The sequence below is a fragment of the Miscanthus floridulus genome, chromosome 4, assembly GCF_019320115.1.
Source record: "Miscanthus floridulus cultivar M001 chromosome 4, ASM1932011v1, whole genome shotgun sequence".
In the NCBI taxonomy this organism is placed as follows: Eukaryota; Viridiplantae; Streptophyta; class Magnoliopsida; order Poales; family Poaceae; genus Miscanthus; species Miscanthus floridulus.
Window position 1 is genome coordinate 68,433,668 of NC_089583.1, and position 17,307 is coordinate 68,450,974.

The 17,307-nt window shown below is 48.5% G+C and overlaps 1 protein-coding gene across 1 annotated transcript; it reads right to left on the reverse strand.

The window, feature by feature from the left end:
* Positions 1-7,890: 7,890 nt before the first annotated feature.
* On the reverse strand, positions 7,891-9,423 carry LOC136548602 (uncharacterized). Its single transcript, XM_066540069.1, has 3 exons — positions 9,104-9,423; positions 8,642-8,905; positions 7,891-8,431 (listed from the first exon to the last, which is right to left on the reverse strand). Exons 1-3 carry the CDS (start codon positions 9,421-9,423, stop codon positions 7,891-7,893), a joined length of 1,125 nt encoding a protein of 374 aa, XP_066396166.1.
* Positions 9,424-17,307: the final 7,884 nt, after the last annotated feature.

Consider the following 17,307-nt stretch of genomic DNA (forward strand, 5'->3'; position numbering starts at 1 on the left):
ACATCGGTCCCTAGCAACGGCAAGGGGTCGGATCTCACTTGGGGGTTGATAAAGGTATAAGTATACCTTTTCTGAAACAGTCGCTGCGTTAGACCTCTTCTTCATGCTAAGCCTAGTGGCAAGGTTTGTGGAAACGAATAATTGATCATGTCTAGTTGGACTACAAAACACCTACGCCTCAGCGGCCACGGTGTCTTTGCTCACCAGCATGATTGAAGTTCTCCCCTTACACCTTGGGCCCTATGGTCTTAACGAATGGAAGGGTCGGAATACGTGAGCCTTCTCTTTTTGCATACAAAAAGGGAAGGAAACAAATTCAATCAAACAAAACAAAATAACGAAGTTACGAATTTGTTCTTATGATGCATAAGGATCGACAATTGTCCATAGAGTATAATGACGTTCATCCGAATTCACCCAACCTAATTGACTAACTAGCCCCTCGGGGGGAGAACTATATCTTCAACTTTGTCCGCCAGGTCTCACGTAAGAGGAGCCACTGCCATCTCTATCTCGTCTAGCTTGGAGGCTTCGTAGCTAGGAGCGAAGCCAAGGCTCATGGTCTCCAAGTCAATGTTGTCCACGTAATGGGAGTGGGCAATTGCAAAGGCTTGGGTGACCCCGGCACAGGTCACGAGTGAGCTGGTCCCCTCTGACCGTGCCACCTCTAGGTCGTCGCAGACCACTCCGATGACAGTGCACAGGAGATCATGCTCCGTGGCCAGCCTAGCGAAAACACTCTCGGCCTCCAGCCTCTAGGTCATCGCGGTTCTGAGCTCGGCCTAGAGGGGGCCGATCCTCTGCTGCGCCTCATCACGCTCTCAGATGGCCTGGTTGCGCTCCCCACGAGCCGCGCCACGCTCCCCACGAGCCGCGCCGCGCTCTGAGTAGAGCCTCTCCGTGGTCTGGCATAGTTCATCTCGCTCCTTGCGCAGCCAGGCAACCGCCTTGGCATCTAGGTTCACCCTCTGCTGTAGGGCTGTGAACCTCTCCTCGGCTCCTAGCTTGAGCTCTCGCTCCTCTGCCTTAGCTAGGAGGCTGAGGATCCGCTGGCGGGCCTCGATGTCCCTCTGGAGCACCTCGTCCAGCTCCTTCTAGACTCTGCCAGCCTCCTCCTCATCCTGTCGCACCCTCGCCGGCAGTTCTTCAAACGCCTTCTCGGCCTCCTCCACGTCCCAACGGGCCTCAGTCTCCCGTAGCCGAAGACTAGCCGCCTCCTCGGCCAGGGGAGTTAGCTCGGCCACCCTCTGTTGGGCTGCAACAAGCTGGGCAGACACATCCCCACGTAGCTGGGCCTCTTCGATGAGGCGGTCCTAGCTCTCCTTCTGCTCACGAAGGAACTAGGATTTCACCCGGCTGCGACCGATAAGGGACTGAAAAAGATGATGGTTAGAACACAAAAATACATGAAGAAAGAAGAGGGAGAAAGGCAAGATTAAATGATTACCCGGCTAGTGGGAACGACGACATCGCGCAGGGCACCCCTGGCCTGGTTCAGAGCTTCTAGCACGACCGAGATCCCCTCGTTGAGACTCTCCCGCTCTATGCTCTTGGTAGCATCATCGAGCGAGAAGAGTGTCGATGTCGGATCTTGCGGATCTATCCACTTGAGCAGAGGCTTGCCCCACGTGGGTGAGTGGCTGCCTCCCAATGCTAGGGCCAAGGGAGACCCCTAGCTGGTCCTCTCCACCACCGCCACAATGCCCGGGGACCCCTCAGCTATGTCCCCCTTCGTCTGGCCCATATCGAGAGCCATCATTTGGACCACCGGAGGTGTGGGTCGCGCCACTGCCTCGGGCGCCGCCACAGTGGCATCCTACCATGGCCTGCCTGTCATGGCCACCACCACTTCTGCCTGCCTCGATGGGGCCTCATCTGGCTACGTTGCACCCACTAGGGCCGGCACCACGAGCGTGGTTGGAAGCCCTGACCGATCCGTCGTCGGTAGCTTCGCCTCTGTCACCGGTTCTTCAACGACCTCCAAGGGCGTCCTTCGAGCCCCCACATCCGCTTGTCTCGTCGAGGGCACGGGCACCACCGTGGGTGACGCCTGACCGGCCGATGAGGCAATGACACTAGTGCCACTCCCGCCCGAAGTGGGTGCGACATCAACCGATGGCCGCCGCCTCGCCTAAATGGCGACGCTCTTCTTGGGCGCCAGCGCCAAAGAGTTGCCCCGTCTTAGGACGCTACAAGAAACAAAAGGCGTAAGACACGCTGAAAACAGAGAAAACAAAGGAGTCAATGACTTACATCGGTGCTGTTGGGTGGAAGATGTGTTTGGGGGATGAATCCCTAGGTCCTTGCTCCACCTCATTGGGACGGGGCCATTTTGAGCCCACCCCTTGCTCCTGGGCAGAGGGGCTCGCCTCCCTTGCATCTCGGGACGCGGCGATGGAGCCACCCCCTCCATCAGCACCTCGGGCGCGCCGGTAGATCCGTCCGCCTCGGCTGGATCTTGGGGTGAGGCAGCAAAGCCACCCCCCTCCACTGACACCTCGGGCGTGGCGGAAGGGCCACCCCCTCCACTAGAACCTCAGGCACCTCCGCCCGCCCCTGCTAGCTCTTCAGGTACAGCGGCAGGGCCACCCCCCTCTGCTAGAACCTCGGGCGTGGCGGCGGATCCGCCCGCCCCTACTGGTTCTGAGGACGGGCCGACGATCTAGCTCGCCTCCTCTGGCCTCACAGACTCGCCTCCCCCTGCATGGAAAGGGAAGGGTCCCTGCAAGGACGAGTGGATACCTATCAGTGTATCCTCACTCTCTAGGTCATCCCACTTGGTGTCGGCAACTACCTCGTTGTCTTCCTTATCGTCGTCATCGTCACTGTCCGTGTCCTCCCCTTGCTCCCATGCCTGTAGCTTCTACTGCTTCTTCCTCTACTCATCCTCCTTCACCTTCCACTGCCGCTCGGCCATGGCGCGGTTGGCCGCCATCACAGACGGGTCCTTTGGCATTGGAACTGGGTGATCCGTAAGGACGAGTCTCTTCGGCTAGTCCCCCTATCTCAATATCAGCATTAAGAGGTCGAGAGTTCAATTAAATAGGAAGCACGAGGAAAGAAAACTTACGAAGACGATGTACCCCGGTTCTAGCCACATTGGGGGTGGCCTAGCACCAGATACACAAACTCAAGGACAGTGTCGGCGTCATCCTGCGGAGGCTCCATCGCCTTCTTGATGCGCTGCGCCACTTCAGAGGGGGAGAGCGCTCCCTCGGCGAGCGCCGTCCCATCGAGTGATGCCTCGGGCGCCATCGTGTGCAGGGGAAGCGCGCACCTCATCAGCTGCGCCACCCTCCGCGTGTGGTAGGCGCTGATGATCCCTGACCCCTTCATGCCCCTCTCCTTTAGGATTCGGATGGCGGTGAGATGGTCCTGAATTCTCTTCTTGTCTTTCTCCAGGACTCCCCACTTCCTCCACGAGTCCGGGACCTCTTCAATGAGGCGCCCAGTAAACTCTGGCAAGGGGGCGGCTGTGTCGTTCTTGATGTAGAACCAATGCAAATGCCACCCCTTGTTGGAGGTCAACAGACGCATCGGTGGGTACTTGCTAACCCGGTTGTTGCAGAGCTGAATGCCGGCGCATCACATTGACACGTTCAGCTCCTACTTCTTCTCCCTCTTCTTCAGGAGGGTGACAGCGAAGAAGTACAACCACAGGTCAAAGTGGGGACTAATCCCTAGGAATCCCTCACATAGGGCGATGAACGCCGCAATGTGCTGGATTTCGTTGGGATTAAGGTGCTCCAGCTCTACCTTATAGTAGTGTAGCAATCCCCAAAGAAACTTGTGGGCGGGGGTGGCGAATCCCTGCTCGTGGAAATGAGCGAAGGACATGACATAGCCATCAGGCGATGACGGAGCGTCCTTATCGCCAGGCAGCCGCCACTCCTCGGTGGTAGTCCGCGCGCAAAGAAGACCACGGCGAATGAGGCCCTCTAGGCGCTGGAGGGTGATGTCGGAGCGGCACCACAGCTCCATTGGAGGATTGGGGTGGGTGGATGCGAATTCGATGACAGCTAGGATGCGGATGCGGGGAGCTTAGGCGATTGGCGGCAAAGGTTGTAGATGCAAAGGCAAGGAAGCAAAGTACGAAACCCTAGGGGCGAACCCTTTGGTTTTATAGGGGCGACAGATGCGAGGAAAGCAACTATCCACCTGGATCTCCGCGCCTGCCACGATCCGCCACCATGTCACGTCGCGGGATATGCGCCCGCAATCCCTATCCTTTCCCTCCGAAGACGTGCCGGACGTTTTGCCTCTCTGGACGGACTAGGACTCTTTACCAGCAAAAGGGATACGGGTCAAAAAGTGTTTCTTCAGCCCACCCGGGCCTAGGAGTTCAAGTGCTGGCCCATCAATGGTTTCAACGGCCATCCCAAGGCACCCTTACGACAAAGGATGGGCCCACGAGCAGCCAAAACTTAGGCGCATGAGCTTCATGGGAGTCTCAGCCGAGCTGACCCTGGCCGGATCCCCGCGAGCGGGATACCAGGATCCCAATTGAACTATCTGGCTAACAAACCATCAAGTCTCACGAACATACCCGCGAAGGGTCCAACCTTGGTGAAGAAGAAATCACCGTCTTCAGGGCACGTCGTGGGCAACAATAGAGGGCCAGGGCTCTCAGAATCCTCTCTTTCGAAAAAACCACTGAAGGAATATTCTACTCCGTAGGCTCGGGGGCTACACCCACGGGGTGCGCTCACGCGCACCCGCTGGCAGGTCAAAAAAATCCCCCAGATGATTCTACTCGAACCGCCCGGGGGCTCGGGGGCTACTATCGGGGACCAATACTAGGGTGCCCGAAGAGGAGTTGATACCTATCAACATTGATTCGTCCTAGCATTAGGAGCATGACTACACCTCTTGCTGGGAATCGCCTCATCTAGCCACCAAGGCCGCGGGCTCCGCCTCATTCGGCCCTCGAGGGTTGGCTCGACCTTGGCTGGCTCCTGAGGGACTGGCTCTGCTTCGCTCGACCCCCGAGAGCTAGCTCCGCCTCGCCCGACGTCTAAGGGTTGTTTCCGCCTCGCCCGATGTCTAAGGGCTGGCTCCGCCTCGCCCAATGTCTGAGGGTTGGCTCCGCCTCGCCCAACGTCTGTGGGTTGTTTCCGCCTCACTCGACATCTGAGGGCTAGCTCTGCCTCGCCCGACGTCTGGCGGCTGGCTCCGCCTTGCCCAACGTCTAAGGGCTGGCTTCGCCTCGCCCGACGTCTGTGCGCTACTCCTTCATAACTATGCACGCAGATAAGGCAGGGCACTAAAGTCAACCGCAATACCGAGGACCATATCCTGCACGCCTGCAGGAAAGTACCATCAGGATATGACAAGACAGGCACTTTAAGCCCTTCCAGGCATGTCAGAGCCCGAACAGTATTGTGGGCACCGACATTTGTCTTACAGTGTTATAGACGCCACCATTTGCCCTCAGGCGTGGATCCTGACGGAAGCATACGACAACCACTATGGTCTAGGAGGAAACTCACATCATCTACAGTAATGGATGAACGGTCACTGCGTCGTCTGCTCCCTGTAGGGTCACAGATCAGCACCCTGGTCCGTCGTGCCGCCCGCCGAGTCAGGATGGGACGTGACCACTTGCTAACAAAGCCAGAACATGACATCATCAGCGGACAGACGCCCAGCGTGGCCCTATCAGGATCAGCGGAGCTATCCCTGGCACCGTCTGTCGTGTCAGTGGGACTCGCTCAGAGGAAAAGGAAGACTCAGCATCTTTGAAGGACCTCCTTGGCCTCTGGTTTTTCTTCTCTCTCCCATTTGTAATCCCTGCTTCCCCTTGGTCTATAAAAGGGAAGGTAGGGCACCCCACTAATGGGATGGATCAATTAAACACACCACGCATCACATCACACATAGCTGAACAGCAACCAAGCTCTCAGCACCCATTCAACCTTTTCATTAGAGACTTGGGACCTGTCCCTCTCTCGCCCATTTGTAACCCATACTATGAACTTTTCGGTGCAAATAACACGAGCAGCAGCCACGAACTGGATGTAGGGACATTTCTCCCAAACCAGTATAAACCTTGTGTCTTTTTAGCACACCATCTAGGCCAGATGCACAATAACACAAATTTACTCGTTGGTGTTTAATCGAAACACCGACACTTGGTTTCATCAAATTCAACATCATGAACTTCCTTAAGAGTACCACTTGCCAATTTTCAAACTCTATATGCTTTGCTAGTGTTGAGTATCCAAGCAAGAATCCTTCATCACACTTCTTGTCAAACTTACTCAATCTAGTGCCTTTCTTCAATATGTAGCATTTGCAACTAAAAATCCAAAAGTATGCAATATTGGGCTTTCTACCATTCAAGAGCTCATATGATATCTTCTCTTTCAATGGATGACAATAGAAGCGGTTGCTACAATAGCAAGCCATGTTGATTACTTCAACTCAAAAAGATTGACTCATTATACTCACTTAGTATAGACCTTGCCATGTCAATAAACGTTCTATTCTTTCTCTCAACAAGGCCATTTGATTGTGGAGTGTACTTGGCCGAGAATTGATGTCTAATTCCAAAATCATCACATAAACCATCAATTCTAGTGTTCTTGAACTCACTACCATTGTCACTTCTTACTCTCTTGATGGCTGTTTCAAACTCATTGTGTATGCCCTTGACAAATGATTTGAAAGTTGCAAACACATCACTTTTGTCTACTAGAAAGAATGCCCAAGTGTATATAGTATAGTCATCCACTATCACAAAGCCATATTTGTTTCCACCGATGCTAGTGTATTGTATTGGCCCAAACAAATCCATGTGCAACAACTCAAATGCTTGCTAGTACTCATTATGCTCTTCTTAGGATGGGTGCTTCCAACTTGTTTCCGGCTTGACAAGAGCTACAAAGTTTATCTTTCTCAAATACCACATGTTTCAAGCCTCTAACTATATCATGCTTAATCAATCTATTCAATTGTTTCATTCCAACATGACCAAGCCTTCTATGTCATAACCAACCCATGCTAGACTTAGTGAACAAGTAAGTTGACAATTGAGTTTCACTAGCATTGAAATCAACCAAGTATAGATTCTCGTATCTAAAGCCTTTGAAGATCAAATTAGAGCTATCTACACTTATGATCTCTACATCATCTACTCTAAATACGCACTTAAATCTAAGATCACATAATTGAGCCATAGATAGCAAATTGAAGTTCAAGCTCTCAACTAGCAACACATTGGAAATGCCCGAGTCATTGGATATTGCAATCTTACCAAGTCTCTTGACCTTGCCTTTGCCATTATCACCAAATGTAATACTATCATAACCATCATTGCCATTGGTATTGATTGAGTTGAACATTCTAGCATCATCGGTCATGTGTTGAGTGCACCCACTATCAAGAACCTAATGCCTTCCTCTGGTTTTGTAATTGACCTACAAAGGAAGATCGATTCTTTTAAGGTACCTAACTTGCTTGGGTCCTTGAAGGTTAGTGACTAAGCTTTTTGGCACCCAAATGGCTTTCTTCTTTGAGTCCACAATTGGAGTACCAACAAACTTAGCATGCACCCCATTAACAGCCTTGGTAAGCAAACAATATGAATCAAACTTAATTGAGGATACATTTGCTTGTGATTTCTTGTTCTTGCAATATTGCTCTACATGTCCAACTTGCTTGCATCTATTGCAAAACCGACCATTACCCTTCACAAAACTAGTCTTGTGAGTTGCAAAGGATGCCTTGCCTTTTTCAGGGATATAGTCCAATCCCTCTTTGTTGAGAGAAAATCTTTGGCTACCCAAGCACTTTAGCAAGCGGGCCTCACTACCGTAGGCATTGCCTAAGGCGCGAGTGAGTTCATTGATCTCCTTCATTAATGTCTCATTCTCAACCATTAGTGAGGCATCACAAGTGAACCATCACTACTAGATGAGGTAGAAGTGGAAGTGCTACAAGAAGGGTTAGTGGGAGCAACAACAATATGCTTGTAGAAAGATTATCAATAATATCACAAGCTAAGCCTACATCACATGATACAACATGCTCCTTCTCATTTTGCTCAAGAAGAGTGGAATGAGCCTTTTCAAGATTCTTGTGAGCTTTGCCGAGCTTCTCATGGGCTTCTTCTAGCCTCTCATGAGATGCATTGAGCTCATTAAAGGTTTGCTTAAGGGCTCTTAGTTCCTTACGCAAGTCTTTGCATTCCCTTCTCTTAATGTCTAAATGCGTCCGAGCATGTTCTAACATATCAAAGAGCTCATCCTTAGATGGTTCATCCTTATTAGATGGTTCATCCTTATCGTCGCTCTCACTATCGCTTCCACTACGCTCATCATCAGATTTTACCTTAGTGACCTTAGCCATGAAGCATGTCAATAGAGTGTCAAAGAGCGAAGGCTTCTCATTGATAGCAATGCTTGTAAGAGCCTTCTTCTTGCTTGACTTCCTGTCATCATCACTATAATCATCATCACTTGAGGAGGCATCACTATCCCAAGTGACCACATATGAACCTCCCTTCTTCTTCTTCTTGAAGGTCATCTTGCTCTTTTTCTTCTCCTTCTTGTCCTTCTTGCTCTTCTTGTCATCATCATCATTGTCACTATTGTAGGGACATTGAGCAATAAGATGATCCTTGCTACCACACTTGAAGCACCTCCTTTGGTCATCGTTGTTCTTGGATGATGACTTCTTCCTTCTAGCACGATAGCTCTTCTTCATCATGAATTTGCCAAACTTCTTCACAAAGAGAGCCATCTTCTCATCATCATCTTCATCAAAGCTTGAGCACTCATCTTCACTTGATGTTTTTTGCTTTGCCTTGCCCAAGGAGGATGCGGCTTTGAATTCCACACTTTTCTTCTCATCCTTCTTGTCATCTTTATTCTCCTTGTTCTTTTCTTTTTTCTCATCATCATATCTATAAGTGTCATCGGTCATCACATCTCCCAACACTTGGTTTGGTGTCATAGTGTCCAAACCGCTCCTCACTAGAATGGTGACCAATGTGCCAAATCTTGATAGTAAGCATCTCAAGAACTTGTGGGAGAAGTTCTTGTCCTTCACCTCTTCACCAAGTGTTTTGAGATCATTGACAAGCACTTGTAGCCTATGAAACATCTCCAGCACACTCTCATCATTCTTCATCTTGAAACTTGCAAACTTCTCCTTGAATATATATGCTTTGGCACCCTTCACCGCTTGAGTGCCCTCAAATGATTCATCCAATTTCTTCCATGCCTCATGAGCCATCTCAATATTCTTGATATGCTCAAATGTTCTCTCATCCACGACATCATGAATGGCACTAAGAGCAATGTCATTGTTTTGAAGCAACACTTCTTCGCCCGCGGTGGAATTCTCCAGATTGTCAACCTCAATATTGGTCTCCACCACCTTCCACACCTTTCTATTGATTGACTTGATGTAGGTGGTCATCTTTGCCTTCTAATACGAATAATTTGTGCTATTAAATTGGGGTGGCTTCTTGGTGTTGTTGATTTGAGCCATTTTGACACCGAAGGTTATCAAGCCTCAAATCACGGTGACCATGGCTCAGATACCACTTGAAAGGTCCTAAATGGCTAGAGGGGGTGAATAGCCTATAAAAAATTCTACAACAACACTTAAGCCAAGTGGTTAGATAGTTAAGTGGCGAAGCGAGTGTTGCGCTAGCCTACCAAAAATGCAAGCTGTCTATCCACAATTTTAGTTGCTATAATCACTATATCACACAATAGCTAAGTCATTACTCTCTAAATTAGTGAGCTTTCAAAGACTAACTAAAGAGCCTTACGAACCAAACTAACAAGCTCTCAAAACTAGCTACACTAAAGAGCTCGACTAAACAAGTATATGAAAGTAGGTACAAGAGAGGTAGTGAGGGTTATACCACCGTGGCAAGTTACAATCAATCAATCACAATAAATATCCCATAGACAAGATGACACAATGATTTTTCCTCCAAGGTTCACTTGCTTACTGGCAAGGCGGCAAGCTACGTCTCTGTTGTAGCGATTCACCCACTTGGAGGTTCACGCGCTAATAGGCATCACATGTCTAACCCGCAACTGGGTGCCGCACAACCAACACAAGATAGGGATCCACAAGCTACTAGCAATCCACTAGAGTCACCTTTCGCGATCACCCACGGGGAATAGATGCAAGAACCCCTTACAAGATCACCGGAGTTGGCCACGAACAATCATTGACACGTGTCAAACCTCCACTACTTCTCCAAGCCATCTAGGCATCGGCAAACGCCAAGACTAAGAAGAAAACCACAACAAATCAATCCCCAAGTGCCACTAGATACAATCACTCAAGCAAATGTACTTGGAATCACTTAATCTCACTTTGATTTGCACCATCAAGCAAGTAGATGACTGGGAGGGTGTTTGCTCAGCTCAAAGGATACTATCACATGTAAGAATGACCAAGAGAGTGAGCCAAACACGTCAAGCTCTATTTATAGAGCCCCAAAAAATTATAGCCGTTAGTCCCTCGGGGAGGTCCGAACCGAGGCTCCGGACCAAGGTTTTGGACCATCTACAGTGAAGGCCCAGATCTGAGGATGTCTCCACGTGTCACCCATTCAACTGCGACCCTTAGATCCGAACGGTCAGTAAAAACTGTGCCCAACTGCGTGGATTCAAACCCTACAACCATACTCAGAACCGGACCAACTGAACTTGAGGTCCGGAGGAGTCCCACAGAGTAAAATCCCCTTCGGACCCGGTCCGGACCCGACTTCTGGACCGAGCACAACGGTCTGACGCTCCTACTCGTGAACCACGTGTCCCTTGGTTTCCCTGCGCGCGATGAACTGGAGCCGGACCCACGCCGCTCGGTCCAGGGTGGCATCCCCGCGTGGTCTGGAGTCGCGTGAGTGCGCGCCCTCTCTCTGTGTCGCTGCAGCATGCTCTGGGCCACGCCTGGGTCGAACCCGTGCCACCGCGGTCCAGACCCTCGGCCCTAGAGTCCGAAGCTGCAGGCCACTGCGCGCTCCTCTTCGCTACGCTCGCTCTTCGTCGAACTCGCGTCGGACCAGACCCGTCTCCGTTGGTCCGAGATGTCCATGCACCTGGGTCCGAGGACCCCTCGCCTGGGAACCGTGAGTCTGCACACCCGCAGCAGCCGCGGGCCGAGCAGACTCGGCAAGACCGAGTTCGCAGCGGTGCGCCGCCAAGGTCTGGAACGGATGCCTCCCTACGCTACTCTGCCTGCTTGCTGTTGGGCCACAACCGGACCCACTCCTCTTCAGGGTTAGGTTCCAACGAGCATAGAGTTCGGTTCTCCTTTTCTTCCCTTTTTCCTTTTTCTAACAACTCAACCACTTCACCCTTGGTTCCAAATAGCCAACAACGAAGTGTCTCACCATAGTGCACACGTGTTAGCATTTTTCCAAGCATTTTCCAAGGGTGAATTGTTTACGCATTGGGTCCTAATGCATATGCATGAATCACTTCACCTAGTGGCACTTGATAACCGTTTTAATCGAGATTCTCTCCTCTTGATAATACGGCTATCTATCATAAACCCACTCACACCCACTAGGTGTCTTGAGTGGCAAAACAAAATGGCCCTATCAAATATACCTTTGCTATGAGTTCATTTTGTTTTTATCTTTCTTATTTTCCAAGTTTGGAGCTTGATCACCATCATCACATCCATGGACTTCATCTTGCTCCACCACTTGGTGTGTACTAACCTATCTCATAATCACTTAGAGCCAAAGGTTAGTACCTAGGGTTTCATCAATTCACCAAAACCAAACTAGAGCTTTCAGGCTATCAGGACAGACGCAAAGCCGTTGGGCCAGGGCATGGGCAGGGTCGTCGGGGCATGTGTAGGCATGTAGCCGCTACTAATAGGGGCGGAGCTACATGCATCATAGTGGGTGCAGTCACACCCACGAAAAAAGTAAAAAAATAATGATAAAAACCAAATTTTTACCGTATTTGCACCCACACGTCACAAAATCCTTGTACCCACAAGGCAAGCAATATCCCACTCGGATTTGCTCTAGCTCCGCCCTTGACTGTCAGGTGCACTAGCCGCTAGGCGCGCACGAGACGCCGAGGAAGAAGATCGAGAAGAGCCACCAGGGAAGAAAGATCAAGAAAAAAGAAGATCGTGAGATGAAAGAAAAAAATAGGAAATGATGAAAAAAGAGAAGGGTATTATGGTCATTTTATGTATCTTGTTACCATGAGCTACTCGTTGAGTTGAAGAAAAAATAGTTTCACTGGTGAAGTGGAGCTATGTCAAACAGGGCCCAGCTAGAGATGGAAAAGGTACAAACTTGCTAAGTTTTGTCAATCCAAACCCATACTCGTAAATATATGCTTAGAGCCATGTCCACTTGAGTCATGGGTACCCAACAGATCACTTTTTCCCACAACAACAGGCACACTATGTCACCACCAGTTAGCTGACAGGTAGTATAGTACATATTCACAATTGTCATATTATTACAAATGTGAGACAAGCTGAGAAAAGAGATAGCGATGTATTTCTTGGAGTTTAGATCCCACTTGGATCATATGTCTCTGTTGTGGAAGCCATGAGCGACCAGCCATGATCGAGCTCTAGCTAGGTTGCTCTCGACCACTTTCCACTCTTTCACTAGATGATTTTTTCCTTTTTGGGGGCAAGATCGTAGCTCTCACAAACTCCTTGCGGCACTCCACAAGTTTGGGTCCTCACTGGCTATGCCTAGCTGTCTAGGAACCAAACTTTAAGAGTAACAAATGCTTCACCATAAATCTTGACGGTACCATAAAAGTGCTCAAGTCTTGGTTTATCTCTCTAGTGCTCACACAAGTTCAAAATTTTGCTCTTCAATTCAAAGGATATCTCACTTTTTTACACATATCCCATAAAGAGTGAAGTGGGAGCTCTCACAAGGCTATTTTTTGAAGTTAGAACACTTTGGAATGCACCTACAACACACAAAGGGGCGTTGGAGGGGTATAAATACCTATCCCATGAAAACTAGTTGTTATGGACCTACCAATGAAAACCTACTTAGCTGGTTTCTCCAGCCAACTAGCCGTTAGACACTCTAATAGGCAAACCTGCAGGCTCATCGGTTTTCCCAGCCTTTTCGCAACTAGCTCTCGTTTCTATGCTAATCACTTCTAGTCCTCATCTATCACTTAGTGTTGTATCCCTCTTAATAGTATATCAATACCAAACTCAAGATTTTAAAGATATGCAAATAATCCACACTTGAGTCTCTCATTCTTCAAATATCAATCTTCATCATTTGAGGGTATCCAACACCTTCCTTGCCATGAGCTAAACCACCTTGAGCTATGACTTTAAATTTCTCAAACCATTTGATCAAGACTACATTTTCCATCCAAAAAATCATTTTCCATATAATTCAATAATGATTTGATTCTCCATAGAATGTGACTTCCATAGCTAGGTAAGTGTCAAGACTCAATGCAAGTACTCTATTTTTCACCTTTGCGGTCCATCGACGCACAAGCCGTCACTTGCCCTTTACCTTTTCTTAGTCCCTTGAAGCCCTTTCCTTGCTATCTTTACCATTTTAGGCCATCCTAAGCCACATGGTGGTTTGAACCAACAATAAGCATACGTTTATTTGCATTGTTATTTTCTACTTGATTTGAACTAGCAAGCTTCATGAGTGAGATTATTCCATATGCAATCAATTATGTCTCATCTTCACTTGATAATCATGCTTGCCAATTCATCAATTGTGAAACACAGTATCTACATTGCACGATATGATTAAGCTTCACATGAGAGAGCAATAGATATCCATCAAACCATAGCCCTTTTGCTATATTCATCACATGCTTGTAATGTATGCATTTTATCATATTAACTTGGACTCATTTCTCATTTATGTCGTTTCCTTCACGATATGAGTTCAAACCATATCAATTATACTTGAAACTAAATACCTACAATCTTCATAAAATTCATTAATCTCTTACTCGTGTTGTCATGCAATCCACCAAAATCCACTTAGAGCCTAGATGCACTTTCATATGCTCAACACACGGGTGTTTATAGGACCTCAGCATTTGATTTCTTTCTGTCCGATCAAGATCGAACAACTATATTTCTTTTCTTGTTCAACCATATAGCCATTTCTTCTTCACATAGCCACCATGGCTGATGAAGCCCCCATCTCACCCACCTATCTCGTCTCCTGTGGTTCCACGTCGTAGGATCCACAACTACCGCCTTATGAAATGCTAACCTAGCTGCGCCACTCCAGAGCCTTGCTACTGCTATGATTGCCGCCACTCCAGCGTCGGCCCAACCGTTGTCCTGCGCTGCCCAAACCAGTGGCTCCCCCACCACCTCGCCTCACCGCTCCCGTGCATGCCATGACTGCTGGTCTAGCCTTCCACCCTCTGATTCCCCGTATTTTTCTTTTAAAGCCACTAGAGATGGAGAAGGCATGTAAAGAGGGAGGAGAACAAAAATCCAAGTGTTTAAGAAGGGTAGAAACACTCAAGTGTTGTATAGCATAGGGTTCTTAATAGTTATTAAAAACCTAAATACTCATGAGGCATGAAGAAAAAATATAAACATTAAAATTCTCAAAATGATATTATTGTTATTAACTACAGGCTCAAGTAAATCTTGATAAGACGCATGCTACTAGTTGACTAGGCCACTGTACTGATTGGAAAATTATGGGGTGATCAATGTGTGAAAGAGACTTCTATTTCAACTACCTGACACTGACAGCTGCCTAATCTTATAGGGGTTGTCTGCGTCTACGTGATCACTCACTATGTCTTTTTTAAGTGTCGCTATGGTATTCGTGCCGATGAAATTATGTTAAATTTGACTAGATTTATAGAAAATAGTACCAAATAAGTTTATTATAAAAATATATTTAACGATCTATCTAATAATACTAATTATGTACCATAAATATTGTTTTTCTGGTATATATTTGGTTAAAGTTGAGTATATTGACTTCTTAGGAAGTGAAAACGACATTTAAAAAGGGACTAGATAAATATATAGTATCAGTTGTATAGTATATACCAACCTACAGTAAACAGTGTGTAGTTGCAGTTAGCGCTACCGACACATGGTAATAATAACTTAATAATAAGGGATGGAACCCCAACCTACAGGCTACAGTTGTATTTTTCAGGACCGGAAAAACTTACACTGCAGGCCTGCAGTGTCAGACATAGTGATTTCTGCTGACGGACAATTCGCGCCCCGTTTGTTCATTTTTTTTTTTCCAGTCAACAAACATTATTTTTCTCTCACAACAAATTCGTCAACAGTATTTTCAGCCATGGTTTATCAGCCAAGCGAATAGAACATCGATCGAAGAAATGTAACAACCACAGGAAATAAGAAAAGTGGCCAGTGGGGTGTGGGGAGGAAAAAAGGAAACAAATACTGTAGGGCTACAAAAATCTTGCTCCGAGCCTCTGATACGAACGTTCAAGCAGTGGAGCTCGAGGCTGAGGATAGAAGAGAGTACTAATAGGCGTAGGCAGAATCCGAATCCATGTGAATTTTTTTGGCGGCACCGAAGCTGCGGATCAGAAGAGCTTCGCTTGTCCCCTAGACACGTCTATTCCGGCCCCAATCGTCCAGGTTGTCAAGACAGCGATGCATCATCGTCTATTGCATGGGTCTTCACCCGTACGTTCAGCGTAGACGTTGTTTAAGTCAACAGTTTGACTCCGATCGGGACCGACAAGCCCACCACCGCCAGGCTGGAAGTTGGACCGGAGAACAAAAGAGGAACCCTGAAAAACGTGCATGAAAACTACAGTTATTATTATTTATTTATATTTATACCACGTATACTAACAGCCTGTTCGCTTGCTCGTAAACGATCGTAAATTTCCAGCCAGGAACAGTGTTTTTCTCTCACACCAAACCAGTCAGCAGTAAATAATCCACGATCGTTTACGGCCTCCCGAACAGGCTTACTTGGCATGTTGAAGAGAGCGTTCACACCGATGAGAAGGTGTACACTGTTAGCATGTGATACTATACTATCCAGCTAGGGGAAGTGCATGATTAGTTCCTTATTATAGGGTGTATATAACACACACAGAGGTGTTGGGTTTAAGCAACGGTAATGCTACTTACCTAATGTCCGGACGCATCGAATGCAGGCCCACATCCCACTAAAAGCAGTCCATCGCTCACCTTCCCTCTCGATCTTATCCATCCGCTCTCTTATCCATTCTCCGTTCACCATAAGCCAAGCCTGCGCCGCACGCCCATCCTGCGCCACGCCCCCATCCCCGCCGCCCCCACCTTCTTGATGATTGGGCTGCACACCTCCACCTCCCTGAGCTTCTCCTCATAATCCTCCTCCGCTGTTCATCCGGTGGCGCTATCCCGCTCCTCCAGCCACTCCAGCGCCTCCGCAAGGGCGGCCTCCATCTGTCCTTGCCGATCTTCCCTGCCATGTCCCACACCGTGGCGTGGACGCGGTCCAGAGGCCTGCGGCGGAGGTATACGCTACCCGAGCTTGTTGGATACTGCACTTCCCCAACAGGTAGGCCATGGTCGTTAGCGATGTCGTGTTTTAAGTGTTTTCAAGTGTTTCAGACGTATGTTTCAAGTGTGTCATCTGGGTGTTTCAAATGTTGCAATAGCTATATACGCATGTTGCAAGCGTATGTTTCAAGTGTTTCTGTTATTTCAGACATATGTTTCAGGTGTTTTATCTGGATGTTGTAGAAGTATATCTAGATGTTGCATAATATGCATGTTTCAAGCGTATGTTTTCAAGTGTTCCAGGTGTTTCAAACGTATGTTGCAAGTGTTTGATTTGGTTGTTGCAAAAGTAAATCTGCATATTGCATATCTAGATGTTTCAAAAGTATATCTGGGAGAGCACATGTTGCAATAGAGCCGATAGCTGGCGGACAGTGGCCTGCCGCAGCCGTCTGCTACTGCTGCTGGGGCGCCGCCGTGGGTCACCGTGCGGGTGCCTAAGGGCGGCAGACACCTTTGTGGCGCGCATACACAGGCAGGGCAGGTGACTGGAATCGGCCCCCATGTGCATGCGAGCACGTGAAAAGGGAGTGGGCTTCCCATGGGTGCGCGTGACGGAGGAGGCACGGTGCTGCGTCAGAATGGAGCGGGCTCGGGTTGTCCCCGCGTACGCCTGAGTGTGGGCGAGCGAATCGTGCGGGCGTACGGAGGTGGCGCAGGAGCGGCGTCCGGACGCACCATCCGTCCAGACGTTCGGGCGCTGGCCCCTTCCGTTTAAGCAATCATCTTGTCTAAGATATCTTGAGTTTATTTTACAAATTTTAGTAAAATTATTATTCTATCCCT